Source organism: Macrobrachium rosenbergii, chromosome 14 (assembly GCF_040412425.1).
Source record: "Macrobrachium rosenbergii isolate ZJJX-2024 chromosome 14, ASM4041242v1, whole genome shotgun sequence".
In the NCBI taxonomy this organism is placed as follows: Eukaryota; Metazoa; Arthropoda; class Malacostraca; order Decapoda; family Palaemonidae; genus Macrobrachium; species Macrobrachium rosenbergii.
In genome coordinates, this window is record NC_089754.1 from 47635070 (window position 1) to 47652609 (window position 17540).

The 17540-nt window shown below is 38.7% G+C and overlaps 2 protein-coding genes across 3 annotated transcripts; one reads left to right on the plus strand and one right to left on the minus strand.

The window, feature by feature from the left end:
* Positions 1 to 1306: 1306 nt before the first annotated feature.
* Positions 1307 to 5444, minus strand: LOC136846104 (innexin inx2-like). 2 transcript variants are annotated; one of them, XM_067116842.1, is made up of 7 exons: positions 5277 to 5444; positions 4405 to 4676; positions 4012 to 4106; positions 3351 to 3481; positions 3049 to 3193; positions 2379 to 2597; positions 1307 to 2056 (listed from the first exon to the last, which is right to left on the minus strand). In XM_067116842.1, exons 2-7 carry the CDS (start codon positions 4655 to 4657, stop codon positions 1742 to 1744), a joined length of 1158 nt encoding a protein of 385 aa, XP_066972943.1. In that variant the 5' UTR covers positions 4658 to 4676; positions 5277 to 5444; the 3' UTR covers positions 1307 to 1741. The 2 variants fall into 2 exon arrangements, with proteins under 2 accessions (XP_066972943.1, XP_066972944.1); XM_067116843.1 differs by having other exon boundaries at positions 4405 to 4728; positions 5277 to 5443.
* Positions 5445 to 6517: 1073 nt separating this feature from the next.
* LOC136846105 (innexin inx2-like) lies at positions 6518 to 14259 on the plus strand. The gene is made up of 8 exons (XM_067116845.1): positions 6518 to 6573; positions 6698 to 6876; positions 7995 to 8246; positions 9849 to 9931; positions 10399 to 10529; positions 11200 to 11353; positions 12351 to 12566; positions 13040 to 14259. The coding sequence occupies exons 3-8, from the start codon at positions 7997 to 7999 to the stop codon at positions 13346 to 13348; spliced, it is 1143 nt and encodes a 380-aa protein (XP_066972946.1). The 5' UTR covers positions 6518 to 6573; positions 6698 to 6876; positions 7995 to 7996; the 3' UTR covers positions 13349 to 14259.
* Positions 14260 to 17540: the final 3281 nt, after the last annotated feature.

The window sequence follows — 17540 nt, forward strand, 5'->3', positions numbered from 1 at the left end:
AACAATAAGAAAAGAGATGTATTAATGAATACGTGAAAGAAAAATAATAAAGAAAAAGAAATCAGACATGAAAATATTATATAAAAGGACACGACGTGATCATTTTCGTACGCGAGCATAATGGCGCCTGAAGTCATCTGTACATATATGGTAGATGATGAAAGCAGTAATTATCACATTGCTACATAGTTGAGTGACATCCTGTGAATGTTTTTTTCACAGTGGCCCACGCAAAAGTGACAAACCCAGTGACGAGGAGAGAGAGAGAGAGAGAGAGAGAGAGAGAGAGAGAGAGAGAGAGATACGTGTTCTTGGAAAACAAAGGTACAGTATCTGACTGCTGTTAGGCAAGAATAAATTTAGTAGTGTAGACTATTATTATTATTAGCTTAAATAGATCAATAGGTCACATTCCTAAGCCTTCCTAAGGTTCGTCCAATGTTTTCGTATCAAAGTGGGATGAAAAGTGTTGAAGAAGTTGGACAGCTAAGTACGAAGAAACCAAAGCAAACGGCTGAAAATCAAAAGGCAGAGGGCAGAGCAGTTCATGCCGGATGGGCGTGTCAAAGACCCTTCTGGGCCATATAAAGCGAGTACTCTGTAGACCCAGGCCTTAGTGCGCCTCGCAAAGTGCAATGTACCGCCGAGGGGGACCGTTTAGCAAAGTCGTATAAGGACAAAATGATTCAGAAGACTGCATACGTAGCGAGAGCTTTGCTGCGTATCGTCCACAATCCATTATCTTCATATATAAAACATTTTCAAGTACTATGGTTGCCTCAATACATTCTCATTAGTAGTTATTATCATTTTCCCATCTTGAACATCCTTTCCACAGAACAAAATTTAATACAGGTTGATGATATTGATGTCAGAATTGTATAATGTCAAATCGGACAGATATAGCGTCCTACTTAGTTTCGTCTTTCCAAGGCGAAGTTTATGATACATCGTGCTAAATTCTCTGCCTCCCTGTCTCTCCTCATCACAGATCATCTAATCTCTCATAACAGCGAAAAATAGTATTGTTGAAACGTAAATAATTTTCTTGTTTTACCCATTCTGTGGTATGTGCTTATATGCACTCACATAAAGGATACTGAGATTACTTCGTGGAAACTTGTCTCTTGTTTGCTGCGCATGAACAGTACAAAGCGAAGGCGTTAAATATATTAAGGATTTCCTAAAATGACATCATTCCGACATCTACAAAATGGCCGCTTTCTTCTCATTGTTTTAGATTCTCCATCTTGGATAAAATAGGCAGCTCATGGTTTCTGTTGATAGGTATAAAAATACGACGCCATAACATATTTAATGATTTTATTATACAGTTAACACATTATTGATCAAGTTGCTATGTCATCTTCTTGCAATCTAGGTGTATGGGATCCAGTCTGTAGTTAGACGATTTCCTAGCTGCAGCTGAACAAACGAAGTAACATCGCTTGACACATGAGCAACATTTGTCTAGGTTATGAATTTTACTGCAGTGATCTAATAGAATCAGCCCCATTAAACAGAAGAAGCTGACATTTTCCCATAAGCAAAGGCCAAAGGCACACGTAACCAACCCAATCTCTATTAGCCCAGACCACAATGAAAAAGGGGAATGAATAGGAAGGAAGAATAAAATGGCAGGGCTTAACCACGAAGGTAGCAATGACACCCTTTCAGGAAGGAAGGTTAAAAGAGGCAGGAAACAGAAGCAGGAAGAAGATTCCCAAAGCTCGTCTTGCCCTTAGTTAGCGTCATCAAAGATGTGGCTCTTAGGGAGAGTCTCCAATTCGCTGACAGTGTTGAACCTTCGATACGTTCCCGAATCTAGAGGAGCGCTTGGCGAGTAATAGTCGCTGGCGTCGGGGACACCCCGAACGATGTCCCTAAAGCTAAGGGCGTCTAGGTTGTAGCCGATATTCTCCAAGAGGCAGAAGTCACCGAGGCCCAGGAGGTTGATCGCTTTGACGATCCTGTCGGAGAACGTGCCCTTGGCCAGCTGCTGCAGGAGGCGCAGCCTGAGGGAAGAGCTGTACAACACCGCTATCCTCCAGATCAACTGTATGAAATAAAAATTGGACATAACTAAACAAACGCAAAAATAGTGACTCTTTTGCCGCCAATCTTTTTTTTTCTCGGTTCATACGCCATTACGACACTTACCTGGAATTTAGTGACCACCATTGTCAGAAGGCATTTAGCCAGAATTCAAAATAAAATAAAATAAAAAGTTCAGCAACAATTATGCACTGATAAATCTGTGAAATAATAATGAAGATCACTTGTAAATGCTAATGGTTACCATAAATAGCAATTACATTTAACATTCGATCTTAAATTCACCTTCAGAATCTAAGAAAAAGCGAGATCCTATGACTCACCCAAAGCGCCGTGATAACAGCCAGGAGGACGAACCAGACCCACATGACGAGGAATATTTTCTCGTTGACGACGTTTTGCGGCAGAACGCAGAGGACGTCGAGAAGCTGGACCGTTCCAGAGGGACCGAATTTGTAGAAGTCACACTTTGTCACCCTGGGGAAAGCTGTGACGAGAGCGTCGTGCCTCTCCTCGTCGCTCTTGCCGAGCACGCTGAGCACCTGGGTGTACAGCGTGAGTTAGGAGACTTGTAGAATTCGATTTGAATTTTTCTCGAGTAATTCTCAAGTCATGAGAATTTTCATGCACTCTCGTTCTTTAAATCCGGATAAGCGTAATTACCGCTGGTAATAGATTCAATCTACAGGATTTTCGTTTTCCTTGGTTAGTTTCCAAGCTCAATCCGGGTAACAGTGTAATACTAAGCACTGGATTAAATCCTTTCTTGTGTAAAAATGAAAGTATCAAAAAAAAAAAAAAAAAACGCTAACGTTACTGCAACTTGTAACAGATCCATGGGATACTGGCACAAGAGGCAATGGATTATGAGAAGGCCCAGAAACCACCATAATAAACACGAGTAATTAGTAAGCTTTCCAAGCTGACTTAAGCTTAGTGATACTTTTTATGACCTCGTTTCTAAAATGTTCACACCTCAACGAAGTTATATACCTTTGGGCCATAGTTCCAGAAGAGGCCTCCGAAGAACTTGTCCATCGCATACATCTGCAAGAGGACGTTGATGAAGTTGAGTGTCTCGCACATGTGGTAGATGGTAACGTAGTGGTTATTGAGGCCCCAAGACTCTCTTATGTATCTGCAATGAAAGGAGGAAATCAAGCGCGTCAATTTTAGCTGGGAGCGTCTGGAATGGTCAAAGACTTCTCGCCTGAAGTTCAGAGGGTTCCGAGAAAGCATTTTTGCCATTTTAATGACATTTCAGACAGTAACAGCGATACTGGTGTGATAATTACTGCAAAATGTTCTCCTTTTTCTTGTCAGCATCGTCGTGGAAGATTTCTTTGTTCAGATCCTGCAGGAGCTTATCCAACTGCTTGTTCTCATACCATTTCCAGAACAGATGGGGAACGTAGAAAATGCATCCCTGAAAATGGGTTTTGTTTGAAAGATCAAAGATCTATCTATCTATCTATTATCTATCTATATATCTATATATATATACACAGTAGTATATATATGCCTACAAGTGTGTTAGCAGTTCGAAAGTGTTTGTAAATATGGTCTGAAAAGTATCAATTTTCCATACTCCGTACCTATAGTGTGGCCAGCACAGACACGCAATTCACTTGGAATATATACCGCTGTAAATGAAGCGGGTTCTGCTTTGAGTCAAAGCTTATCCCCTAAGAAATACATTGTTACTGAAACGCGCAACAAACCTTAGCAATCTACTGAAAGCTGCAACGGGCCTCAATGAGATGTCCAAGGTTAAGTGGAAGGTGGTGTCGAGAAAGTGGAAGATATTGTTGACTGAATTACTCACTAATATACGATCTAAATTTATGAAATAATACGAACAGAAATTTGGAAACAAGATTTTAGCTAATTCCAGAATACATATACTATTTTACCTAAAAGGTGCCAGGACAAATTGGAGAACTTAGAACACGTTACCTGTAAAAAAAGGACCAAGGGAACCCACTGGTAGTATGAATGGAATTTACGTCCATGGAAACGTGGATCATACCGGCCAACACCTCTCAAGACAGCTGTGAAAGACAGAGGTCACAGCTTAACTTTTTCTGCATCGAAAGGCCCAAAAGATTGTAACAACAACATATATATATATATATATACACTGTATATATATATATATATATATATATATATATATATATATATATATATATATATATATATATATATATATATATATATATATATATATATATATATATATATAATATAATTTATATAGTGGATATATATATAATATTTTATAACATGTGAGAAAAAGCTGGCGTACTGGTGAAATCAAGCCATTAAAAATACAATAATTTCACTTACAGCCAGTTGAGTTCAGAGTGTAGGTAGAAGAGATCCAGCAGTAGGTAGTAATGGGCTTTAGTTCCTCAGGGTTGTGGACAATACACTCGATGGCATTCCCTACATATTCCTGAGCAACGACGAGGGCGCAGCAGGCGAAGCAGAAGGTGGCCGTCCATCGGTAGTGGAGGCGGAAGACGTGGCTGTCGACTGGCGTGTACGAATACCTGACCTTGGCTATGCCGGCCAGGGCACCCAGAACAGCGAGCACCATTCTGTCGATTCTTCTGTGCCTGTCGATCGAAAGTCACGGAAATCACAGACACTGGTCTCGACTTGCCGCTTCTTCGTTAAAGATTTTCGTGCATTAGATGAAACAAGAAAAAATGTCGAATTTCACGGGGAAAAGGGTTTCACTTCGTAACTTACTTTATGTCACAAGAAAGATCGTGGAAAATGAAACGGATGCAAAACATGATCGAGACAGCCTTAACAGCCTAAATATGTTGCTTGCTTTTTTTGGAATTTAAACAGATAAAAGTCCCATATTTAAAAATAAAAATGTGCCAGAATGTACCCAAAAGAAAGGGAATTCAAACCCAATATTATAGAACGCCATGTTAAGGAGGTCCAGACAAAGCCCAAGGTTTAAAATCATCGACTATATGGCTTTCATTCGATCTTAGCCATCTAATCAAAGCGCCTAAGAAGAACCAGCAGCGGTAAAAAGTGTCTCAACTGTTATGATTCTGTTTGATCTATCAATCAATAATGAACCAGGTTTGCGAGTGGGGATGCCATGCTCTACCAAAGGAGGCGGGGAGGGGGAAGGGGCTGTAGGAGTAGGGAGGAAGAAACAAGAAAGCGTATAAAAACAGGAAGGAACAGATTACCTTTCCCTGTAATGCTGACTGACAACAGGTGACGCGAGTCGCTTCAGACGTCAAGTTCCTCGAAGCTCCAAGGTTTCCCCCCCCCTCAAAAAACCCTTCTTCTCCTCCACGAGATGGCAGATGCCTCTTCGTGAGTCGTCAGCCGAGATGCCACTGAGTCTTCTTTGAAGTCTACATGGCACCGACCTCTTCTTGGGACCCATACATGACGTCACTTTACAAAAACGTTGGGCGTTTTCGTTGTTTTTCTTGTAAAGCCCCTTCTCTAAAGGTGCTTTTTTTTTTATTCCCATCACAGGTAAATAATAAAATAATAAAGATTTATTCTTAATGTTATAAAGATTTAATATCGATTTTGACCCTCGAGAAAATGAAGAAAATTGGTCGAGACTTGATGACGTTGCATCCTTTTGCATCAGATACAAGAAATGCCAAAGTTCACAGAAGGGAGTTCTTACTTAAACTTCTCTGATTGTCGTCCGCATTAACGAAAAGTCCACGAATGGACGAAAAGAAAACATGCGGTAACGAGATGTCAGGTACGCAGGTATGAGGGGGAATGAACTTGCTCCAGCATCCTAAGTTTTGAGAACTGAATGCGGACATGGAGGAGTATGATAGCAAGTAAATCAACTGAGATCTATCGAAAGATACTGTGTGTTCTTTATTTCCATTTTCTGCCTTTCTTTTACCAAACTCCTCACAGAGAGAGGCGTTATTTCGTTATTGCTCATGTTATCTCTCACCCTGTCCTTTTCAATAGTTCTCCTCCAGACCAGATCTTCATCTTGAAAACTGGCAATTTCGAACAAACCCGACCAGAAACGAAAATGTACTTCAAGATATACCACCTATGTCACTCAGCAACTCAGTCACTCAAGCCACACATGAGAATATTTAATTTCATTCTTGATCAGAAAAAAATAACTGAATAGATTACTATTTAAACTCTTTTTCGATACATCTTGCCTGAGTTCTAGCGGATCCTGGTCATTTGGGAATGTTGTTTAGTATAGTCAAGTGAAAATGTCAGTTTTGCTCAGTTTTAAAATGCTTTGGGTACCATGCATAAAATTCATCAACTTAAAAACTAATCTTAAAGTTAGTTGGAGCAAAAGTAACTGGTGCAAAGCACACCAAACCACTTGGGACAGGAAGCCCCTTGACGGGATATTACGTCAGACAGTTTTTCTGTTTTCACTTTCTTCTTTCTATCGCGATAATCCAAAAAATCCCAGTGCCAAATCAATTCATGTTACATACATTTATCACAATACTGACCACCTTCCTCAGTCAGGTACAGTGAAAGAAAGTCTAAAATCTACTGCCGAGTTCGAGAAACCAACCGAAAAGTTTTTTTCGATTTCTTAGCAAATGATGTCATTGTTTTTTTTTTTTTTCATTTCCACTCTTCTTCTCAGAACCGTCAGGACGTGGTGCCCTCTGTTGGAAAGTGTCAGCAGCTTTAGGGCGTTGGTGCCAGACTGCGGAGGGACTCTGTAGCGGACGGCAGGTGCCCTTGTTGGAGGTCTTCATTTTGGTGGCGTTTGGAGGCGTAGCTTTTTTTTTTCGCTACAAAGGAAACACTTTGGGTGAAGAGGTTAGTCGCTAATTTTGCTCTTCTTATTTTCTAGTTATTGTTAGATCAACACTTATTTCTGTAATTTGTTATCGTGCAGGTTTCATCAGACATTCTGAGCAGGCCGTCAGAGGGTATACCTTGACACTGATTCAAGTACTTATTGCTTCTTGATCTTTTTTGTCGTTACTTTTACTTAAGGTTTCTTTGCCTCACTCGGGGTTTCTTCTGTTTCACATACTGACACTATTCAGTGAAAATGTCTTAGTAAAGTTGATGGAATTTGGCGATTTCGGTCAGAATGCTCCTGAGACGGAATTTGGGAAAAATCACCACCTGTGGACCCTCATCGCCACGGACTAAAAGAATTAATACACTCAACAGAGTTACCAGTGAATGCTCTCACGTTTCTTTAGAAGTAAAGAAATTGTGCTATTGCTATTTCACCTTGCTGTTGATGACAAGATAAGTGCAACCGATTATATTTACTATACTTGAACCATCACGTATGTGCGCAATTAACATTCAGACTGACAAGTGGACGAAAATGAAAACATTTCGAACAGCCAACTGGGATACATACATTCATGCATACAGTACAAGCACATGTACAGTACATACATTTAAAATCATAGTTCCAATCCTTTGACTCAGGATACCAAAATACAAGGACAGTCTTTGAGGACAGTATAGCTGGAATTTTGTTGGCCCAGGGTCCCTTGGACGGCGGTGACTATTTTTCAACCCTCACGACCTTGCGAAGATCAGGCTTTGGTTTCGTAAAAGATGCTCAGATTCTTCTTCATCTTCTTCTTCTTCTTCTTCTTCTTATTATTATTATTATTATTATTATTATTATTATTATTATTATTATTCGTGCTCAGATTATTCTTCTTTTACTTCTGCCTCTTATTCTGTTTCCTCTTCTTTATGCTCAGATTCTTCTCCTTAGTTTTCTTCTTTTTCTTCTTCTCCTCCTCCTCCTCCTCCTCCTACTTCTTCTCCTCCTCCTCCTACTTCTTCTTTTCCTCCTCCTCCTCCTTCTTCTCCTCCTCCTCCTCCTCCTCCTACTTCTTCTTCATAACAGGCCTTTAAGAACTGACACTCATCTTTTTGTAATCGCTTCCCCGTCTCCCCAGGGATGGTGCTGGCTATCTTCTCGTCCATCGCCGGGCTCGTGAAGCTCAGGCTCTCTCACACGGACATCGACAGTCCGGTCTTCCGCCTGCATTACCAGGTCACGACCTCGATCCTCTTCATCGCCTGCGCCCTCGTGGCGGCTTCGGAGTACATAGGGGACCCGATCCAGTGCCTGGACGGAGGGCTGCCCGTCGACAAACCCGTCAACACCTACTGCTGGATCACTTCCACCTTCACGATCAACACCACAAGTGAGTTGGGCTGGTGAGCCGATTAAATTTTTCATATATATTTATAAATTCTGAGTGAGTTATTTTTTCTCCAAATTCAGACCAGTTCATCAAGAACAGTTTATTAATGCAATGTACCCCTTCGAAAGGAGACTGGTCATGTGGTTCGGGAAATACCGAAGAAGGTGCAGAATTCCACTTTCTGGGAGTGAACAGTCTGAGAGACTGGTCAAACTGATCGACCTTTGAGCTCGTGACTACCACATTATATCTGTGGGTTTGTTACGTCTCATGAATAAACGTGAATAAATAATGAATAAATGGTGCAATGAGTGACGTTTAAAAAAAAAAATAGACGGTAAAAATGTGTGAGACAGCGCAAGTGCAGTTTTATCGGTAAAAACTTATTAAGTAGGGGATCATATAAAAAAACAATTGACAATCACAACCTATTTCCTATATTTGCTACCTGTCGACCAAAGTTGTATTATTTTGATATTATTCGTGCAGGCTATTTAAAGTAATATCAAGAGAGCGTCATGCTATATGATCGCATTTTAATCTAAATCAATTTTTTAATCTAAATGTATAGAATGATAGAACAAATATGCAATATAGGCTACAGAATCCTGCCATGTCAAGATATATCATGAATTAGAGTGAAGTATAATTCTTGAGTAACAAAACTGGTCCACTTTTATTTACTTAATCATACTGAATGAAAAACAAATGTGCAGTTTATGTTAGGCCGTGGTGGGTCAAAACCACAGTTTCCTTGTTTTGGAAACCCGACGGAACTAGGACGTAGTTTCGGGAAATAGATTACAGTGACCGTAGACGTCAAAAGTATTCCAATTATTATTATTATTATTATTATTATTATTATTATTCAGAACATGAACCCTGTTCATACTGAATAAGCTCACAGGGACCGTGACATGAAATTCAAGCTTCCAACGAATATGGTTGTTCATTTGAAAGAAGTAACAGAAGGTAATAGGAAATATAAAAAGAAAAGATCAGTTATTAGAAAAGAAAAATTTAAAAAATTAATAAATAAACAGATAAAAATTTAAGTCAGTTATTAAAATACAATACAATGAGAATTGTTTTAGGGTAATAATACGTTGCATCTTTAATAGATACAAATAGAGTTACGATTAAAAAACTCTTGATTGAAACTGTTACGTCAAATTTAAAAAAAAGGAAGCTGCAAAGATGGACAGAGGTCTTATTCTGATGATAAAGAACTACTTATTATTATTATTATTATTATTATTATTATTATTATTATTATTATTATTATTATTATTATTATTATTACAGGTTTTGTTAAACAAAATGGCAGTTATAACAGCATTTATTTGATATAGTAAACACTCATTTCGTCTTATCAATTGCTTTTCTTGCGCTGGAATGGTTGCAAGCAATTGACCAATATTCATATCCGGTGGTTTAGTAATGTGCTTGCAACCATTCCAGCACAAGAAAAAAAATTGATAAGACGAATTGAGCGTTTACTATATAAAATAAATGCTGTTGAAACTGCCATTTTGTTTAACAAAACCTGTATTAAAGGTCTTTTTTCCTAATGTTACCATTATTTTCTTTTTTACAAAACAGCTGGTCTAGGGAACCATGCAAGCTTCCATGAACATACCTACCATGCGTACTATCAGTGGGTTCCCTTCGTGCTCTTCTTCATGGTACGTATGATGAAAACACCCGTCTTCATTATCCTCTCTTTAATGAAAATACCAGTTTTATATCATTCTCTTTCATTCTCCCTAATCCAAAATCTCACGTTCCTCCCAAACCAAGAAATCTATACTTTCTGTAATTTTCTCTTATAATGATTATATTGGTGATATAATGATTATATATAATGATTTATAATCATTATATAATAAATTATATTATAATGATTATATGCGGTATTGGTGATGGTAATGACGATGGTGATAATCAACACGGAAATAAAGAAGTCACTATCTCATGGCTCTTCAAATAATGGATATGATGATGATGATGATGATGATGACGTGCATCAAGAATTAATGAAGTCCTTATTTCATGATTTTACCGATGACGAAATAAAAATTGATGGGAAGTAAAACCTACGATGATGATGTTGATGATAGCTCTCATGCTGATGGTATCTTTCTTCTCGCAGGGATGCATTTTCTACCTTCCTCACCTCCTGTGGAAGGCGTGGGAGGCCAAGACCGTCCAGCTCCTTCTCCAGGGACTCCACCGCCACACGATGGATCCGGACGTCGTTACGAAGAGGGGAAACATCGTCAAGTAGGTGTTGGGTGTTTGCATTAGTTGCATTCCTATAATTTCAATGGATTCATGTCCATGTTTCCTCTGACTTTGTTTATATCTTTCCACTGACTTTGTTTATGTCTTTCCACTGACTTTGTTTAAATCTTTCCACTGACTTTGTTTATATCTTTCCACTGATTTTGTTTATATCTTTCCACTGACTTTGTTTATACCTTTCCACTGACTTTGTTTATATCTTTCCACTGACTTTGTTTATATCTTTCCACCGACTTTGTTTATACCTTTCTACTGACCTTGTTTATCTTTCCACTGACTTTGTTTACATCTTTCCCCTGACTTTGATTATATCTTTCCACTGACTTTGTTATATCTTTCTGACTTTGTTGACTTTGTTTTACCTTTATGACTTTAATTTACTGACTTTGTTTATATCTTTCAGTGACTTAATTCTTATTCCTCTACTGATTTTATTAATTTCCATCCACCGATCACTGAAAACATTTTCTTTTTCATTTTAATGTGTACTCACCCACACTTAAAAATGCTCTGTTTTACTGACTCTGCCTCTCAGACATAACATTCACCACTCAAGTATATTATTCATCCGTAGAAGACCCCCGCTTCTTCTATGACAAGAAAACGTAAAAATCTAAAATGTCCTCATTTGCACTTTCAAAACGACCAGATACGTGAAGGTTTCCAAAAACGCCAGAGGCTGCAACTACAAGTACGGAATCCCCTACATGTTCTGCGAGTTCCTCAACCTGGTGAATGTCATCACTCAGATGCTTCTGCTGGACGCTTTCTTCAACGGAGCTTTCACGACTTACGGCACCGACGTAAGTTTTTATGATTTCGTAACTTAATTGCCTCGAAATGTTGTTCGTTACTTGATTTGGGCAGCGTTAATGCTAACGAAGTGTGTCAGGAAGCTTATTAGAATTGGAACTAGATGCCAACGAGGTATGTCAAGGAAGCTTATTAGAATTGGAACTGGATGCTAACGAGGTATGTCAAGGAAGCTTATTAGAATTGGAACTGGATGCTAACGAGGTATGAAACTGGATGCTAACGAGGAAGATTATTAGAACTGGAACTTAACGAACTGGATGCTAACGAAGTTTATGTCTTATTAGAATTGGAACTTGTTAGCTTATTAAAATTGAAACTGGATGCTAACGAAGTATGTCAAGGAAGCTTATTAGAATTGAAACTGGATGCTAACGAAGTATGTCAAGGAAGCTTATTAGAATTGAAACTGGATGCTAACGAAGTATGTCAAGGAAGCTTATTAGAACTGAAACTGGATGCTAACGAAGTATGTCCAGGAAGCTTATTAGAATTGAAACTGGATGCTAACGAAGTACGTCAAGGAAGCTTATTGGAATTGGAACTGGACTATAAAATTTAGGCCAAAGGCCAAACTGTGGGACCCATGAAGTCATTCAGAGCTGAAAGGGAAACTGGGAGTAAAGGTTTTAAAAGTGTAACAGGAGGCAAACCTCAAAGCAGTTGCACTATGAAACAATTGTTAGAAGGTGGAAAGTAAGATGGAAGAACGCGAATATGAACGGAGGTACGGTAACATGAATGAATGGGGTTTCAGCTAGGGGGCCAAAGTTAAGTTAAGTATACCTTAGTTTTACCAGACCACTGAGCTGATTAACAGCTCTCTTAGGGCTGGCCCGAAGGATTAGACTTATTTAACGTGGGGGCCGAAGGGACTCTGCAAAGAACCTTAAGTAATGCCTGCAGTGCACAGCATGAGGTTCACTGGCGGCACTACCCTCTACGGGAAAGTAAGTTGATTAACTTTCGACGATTCGTTTTTTCCAGGTCCTGAGCCACATCATCGATGACACAGAGTATGACGACCCATTCCGAACCCGGTTCCCTAAGCTGGCCAAGTGCACCTACAGGTACATTGGCCCATCTGGGTCGATCGCCACTAGGCAACCACTGTGCATCTTGCCCCAGAACATCCTCAACGAGAAGGTCTTTGCCATCTTATGGTTCTGGTTCGTCATCCTGGCCACCATCACCAGCATGCAGGTGAGATTAAATTACATTCTCAGTTCATTTCCTTTCGGTTTTCAAAGCTTTCAGTGAAAACGCTCCAAAAATATCAGGATACGGATTTCAAGACTTTCATTGAAGAGGACCTCAAAATATTATGATACAAAGACATTCACGGGTTGTTGTGTCTGTTATAATCCATATAATTATTAAAAAGTGACTAGTATATTTAACCAGATGGGCAACTGGATTTATAATTTTCTACTCATGTTAATCCTTAGCTAATCTCCAAAGAACAACGATGAACAATAAAGTGAATTAATAAAAAAATATTATAATTGTTCGAATTTAACTTCAGAGCAAATTGCAAATCTTGATCACCACAGTCTCTGAAAGGACAGTTTAAAACAAGGCGATATTTCAGAATTCATTGAGCTTGGCAAAAGAATCTTGAAAGCAACGAAATGATCTTCGTGGTAACTTATAAGTCATCTTTTTTATCTCTGCAGCTCGTGTACCGCCTGGTCATCGCTCTGGCGCCTGCTATTAGGGTTCACGTGCTGGAACAGAGAGGCAAACTGGAATCCAGCAACATGATGGAAAAGGCCATCCAGCGCCTGAGCCTAGGGGACTTCTGCCTCCTCAACATCCTGGGGAAGAACCTGGACGCCATCACCTTCAAGGATATCCTGAAGGACGCCATACTGGTCGACGATCTCAATGCCAACGCCTACAACCGCCTGGGGCACGACGACGAGGAGGATCCAGAAGCGCGCAAGAAAAGGATGGAAATGGAGGATGACGAAACATCCTTGTAATGGGACATTTCCCCAGAGATTAAAAGAGAAAAGTTCCTAGATTCATTATTAATATTTCCGCTACCGACGATTGATTTGTTTCCTCCTATTGCCAAGCTTCTGAATCGTCTTCCTACTCCCGTTTATCCTAGGACGTAAAACCTGTCCTCCTCTGATAGGCAGTTTGTCATTTGCTTCTTTTGTGGTTAAGCCTCATCCCTCTTCTTTCTTCAGTCTTCCTTTTGTTTTCTTTGATTCTTGGCCTCTGCATTCAAAAGAAAAATAAACGACGAATGTGTTATGGAATGAAATGTTTGGCTCCTGGCAAAACGTATTCCAAGGTTGATAACATTGTTCGAATTTCATATCGGCGTCATGCTCTCAGCGAGTAAAAAAAATACTGGACTTAAATTCATTTATACAGAGTTAATAAAAATCTTGACATTATAATGTCTTATGATTATCTTATGGTGCCCATTTCTTATATTTAATAAATAAATGCAGTCAGAGAGATAAATGCGCAAGTGTATGCATGAATGCATACTTACAAAAGAGAGAGAGAGAGAGAGAGAGAGAGAGAGAGAGAGAGAGAGAGAGAGAGAGAGAGAGAGTATTGAATGCTTGGTTGAAGAGGACTTCTGTAGTCCAGTTGTCAATAACAACTAGATGCAGAAGGGCGAAAACAATTCAACAAAGCAGAGGCCAATAGTTGTACAAAATATCTTCGTTATCTTCCAAATACATAATATCTTGTTGGATAAACCAACGAAACTGGATCTCAGTTTTCCAAACAGTTCCATTTCTTGTATTGATCTTCAAAGATGGCATTGGAATGGTGTCTCTACACTGTCATTTTATTATCTAATCTTTTTTGTATGATCGGATGGTATTATTTATAAATTTCTGTGATTAAATAAACCTAGTTAATAAACCTTTGATTCATTTTATTATTCTCCTATTTTAATTTACTCTATATATTGAAGTCAGTTGAAATCGGGTTTAATGATAATTCCATATATGGACCAACCAAGCGAGGAAAGATTAAGAAGAAAGAATTACAACCGAGAAAGGAAAAAAAAAAAAGAGAGAATTTCTTGGGTCATACTAAACTCTACTATATATAGATATATATATATATATATATATATATATATATATATATATATATATATATATATATATATATATATATATATATATATATATATATATATATATATATATATATATATATAATTATTAGCCCTCAAGACGACATGAAAGGCAGAAACAGCTGTCAGCTTAAGAATGAATAACTACAGTAGTGCTGCAGTATTTTGTTCATTCCTCCTGAATAACAGAACAGAATACACAATTAAGGCCGATGGCCAAGCACTGGGAACTACGAGGTCATTCAGGGCTAAAAGGAAAATTGAGAGTTGCTTAGTGAAACAATTGTAAGAAGAGGGTGGAAAGTAAGATGGAAGAAAGGGTATGAGTGGAGGGACAGTGAAAAGGAATGAATAGGGTTGAAACTATGGGCCGAAGGGACGCTGCAAAGAACCTGAAGTAATGCCTACAGTGCACCTCACCCGAGGTGACTGACGGCACTAACCCCCTACAGGGGACATCAACCTTGAAACCTGAAAAAAAAAGCACTGAAGATATACATGTGGAAGCCACATGTACATCGGGACTTGAAGAAAATGAAGAAAGGACCGCGGCAGGTATACATATACATGTTACATATATATATATTTTTATATTTCTATATGTACATATATATATATATATATATATATATATATATATATATATATATATATATATATATATATATATATATATATATATATATATATATATATATATCGAGATGTCAGAATTCAGATCCGCTGATATGTCGCGGATCCGGATGTTAAAGGTTGTGCGGATGTCCTCTGGTTGCAGATATCCGTAATATCTCTAATGTATTTACTTCGCTGCTAATGTGGATACGGATGCGGATGAGGATGATGGGGTCCGGAACACCTGTAATATAAATATATATATATATATATATATATATATATATATATATATATATATATATATATATATATATATATATATATATATATATATATATACATTTTTTCGTTTTAACGTGCTTTTTTCCCATTTTTATATGGGGTAAGCACGATGCCTTCTATGAAGGACTTTGATTTGGCGGCGGGTATATACATATATATATGCATGTATAAATAATAAAATACGCATTATATTAAAATCTATCATCATCCAAACGGCTTGCAAATACACAAAAGCTTTTAATGCATGATCACCAAGACTGGGAGGCCAGAGAAGCGAGGCACAATGGCGGCAGTGAACATTCATGAAAGCCTAATATTGACGACATGCATTAGCTCGTTTCAGCCATCCAAATGATGGAGAACTTTCTTTTTGTTTAGGTCATTTAATTTAGTATTCGCGCACATGCTTTGCGTCAACCGCCCAGCAAACTGATCTTCTTTGGGTGGTTTCTCAAGTAGCCATGGTTGTGGCAATAAATTTTTGTGTTGGCAACACTAAGTTAAAGAGATGTGGCAATATATTTTTGTGTTAGCAACACTAAGTTAAAGAGATGTGGCAATATATTTTTGTGTTAGCAACACTAAGTTAAAGAGATGTGGCAATATATTTTTGTGTTAGCAACACTAAGTTAAAGAGATGTGGCAATATATTTTTGTCAGCAAAACTAAGTTAAAGAGATGTGGCAATATATTTTTGTGTTAGCAACACTAAGTTAAAGAGATGTGGCAATATATTTTTGTGTCAGCAACACTAAGTTAAAGAGATGTGGCAATATATTTTTGTGTTAGCAACACTAAGTTAAAGAGATGTAGCAATATATTTTTGTGTTAGCAACACTAAGTTAAAGAAACTGAGAGAGAGAGAGAGAGAGAGAGAGAGAGAGAGAGAGAGAGAGTTAAAGAGAGGCCACCCATGTGGGCAATTCTAATGCAAGAGTCATTTTTGTGTCTGAAAGAGAGAGAGAGAGAGAGAGAGAGAGAGAGAGAGAGAGGGGGTTTGCCACCCATGTGGGCAATATTCTAATGCAAGAGCCAATTTTGGTGTCTGAAGAGAGAGAGAGAGAGAGAGAGAGAGAGAGAGAGAGAGAGAGAGAGAGAGAGAGAGGGGGTGCCACCCTTGTGGGCAATATTCTAATGCAAGAGCCAATTTTTGGTGTCTGAAGAGAGAGAGAGAGAGAGAGAGGGGTGCCACCCATGGGGGCAATATTCTAATGCAAGAGCCAATTTTTGGTGTCTGAAAGAGAGAGAGAGAGAGAGAGAGAGAGAGAGAGAGAGAGAGAGAGAGAGAGAGAGAGAGAGAGAGAGAGAGAGAGGCCACCAATGTGGGCAATATTCTGATGCAGACCCATTTTTTGGTGTCTGAAGACACGACAATCTTGTCTCTCAGTGTTCACCACGTCTAACCTTCGAGGCTGAGATGAAAAAAAAAAAAAAATAAAAAGTTTTTTGTCTTAAGATACCTCCTCAGATGAAGCCAGCCTTGCGTTGGCACGGTCTCTTGCTCCTTGAGCTGCCCGGAAATACAGCGGAGTTGGGCATTAGCTGTCACGTCAACTTGAGCCCAACAGGAAGAGCTGGCTGAAATTTTCCTTTGTCATATAGCGAGTGATAATGCTGGCAGATTAACCTGAACGAAAGGAGTAACCATCACTTGAGTTATGAAATCCAGGCGGTCAGGTCAAGCATTAGGGGCATTTTCGGTCACTCGGCGCCTCGGGACGGTAAAACGGGAGAGTTGGAGTGGCTGGACAGCGAGATATTATTATTATTATTATTATTATTATTATTATTATTATTATTATTATTATTATTATTATTAAGATAGTTTAACCAGACGACTGAAAAGGACAGCGAGATAAAGGGATCCAAAAAATGAAGATGAAACACAATGCCCTAAAGGTGGAAATGGGAGAAAGTAAGTGTACCTTAGTTTTACCAGACCACTGAGTTGATTAACAGCTCTTCCATGGCTGGCCCGAAGGATTAGGCTTATTTTATGTGGCTAAGAACCAACTGGTTACTTAGCAACGGGACCTACAGCTTATTGTGGAATCCGAACCACATTATAGCGAGAAATGAATTTCTATCACCAGAAATAAATTCCTCTAACTCTTCATCAGCCGGGCGGAGACTCGACCTCGAACCTGGCGAGTGCCAGTCCA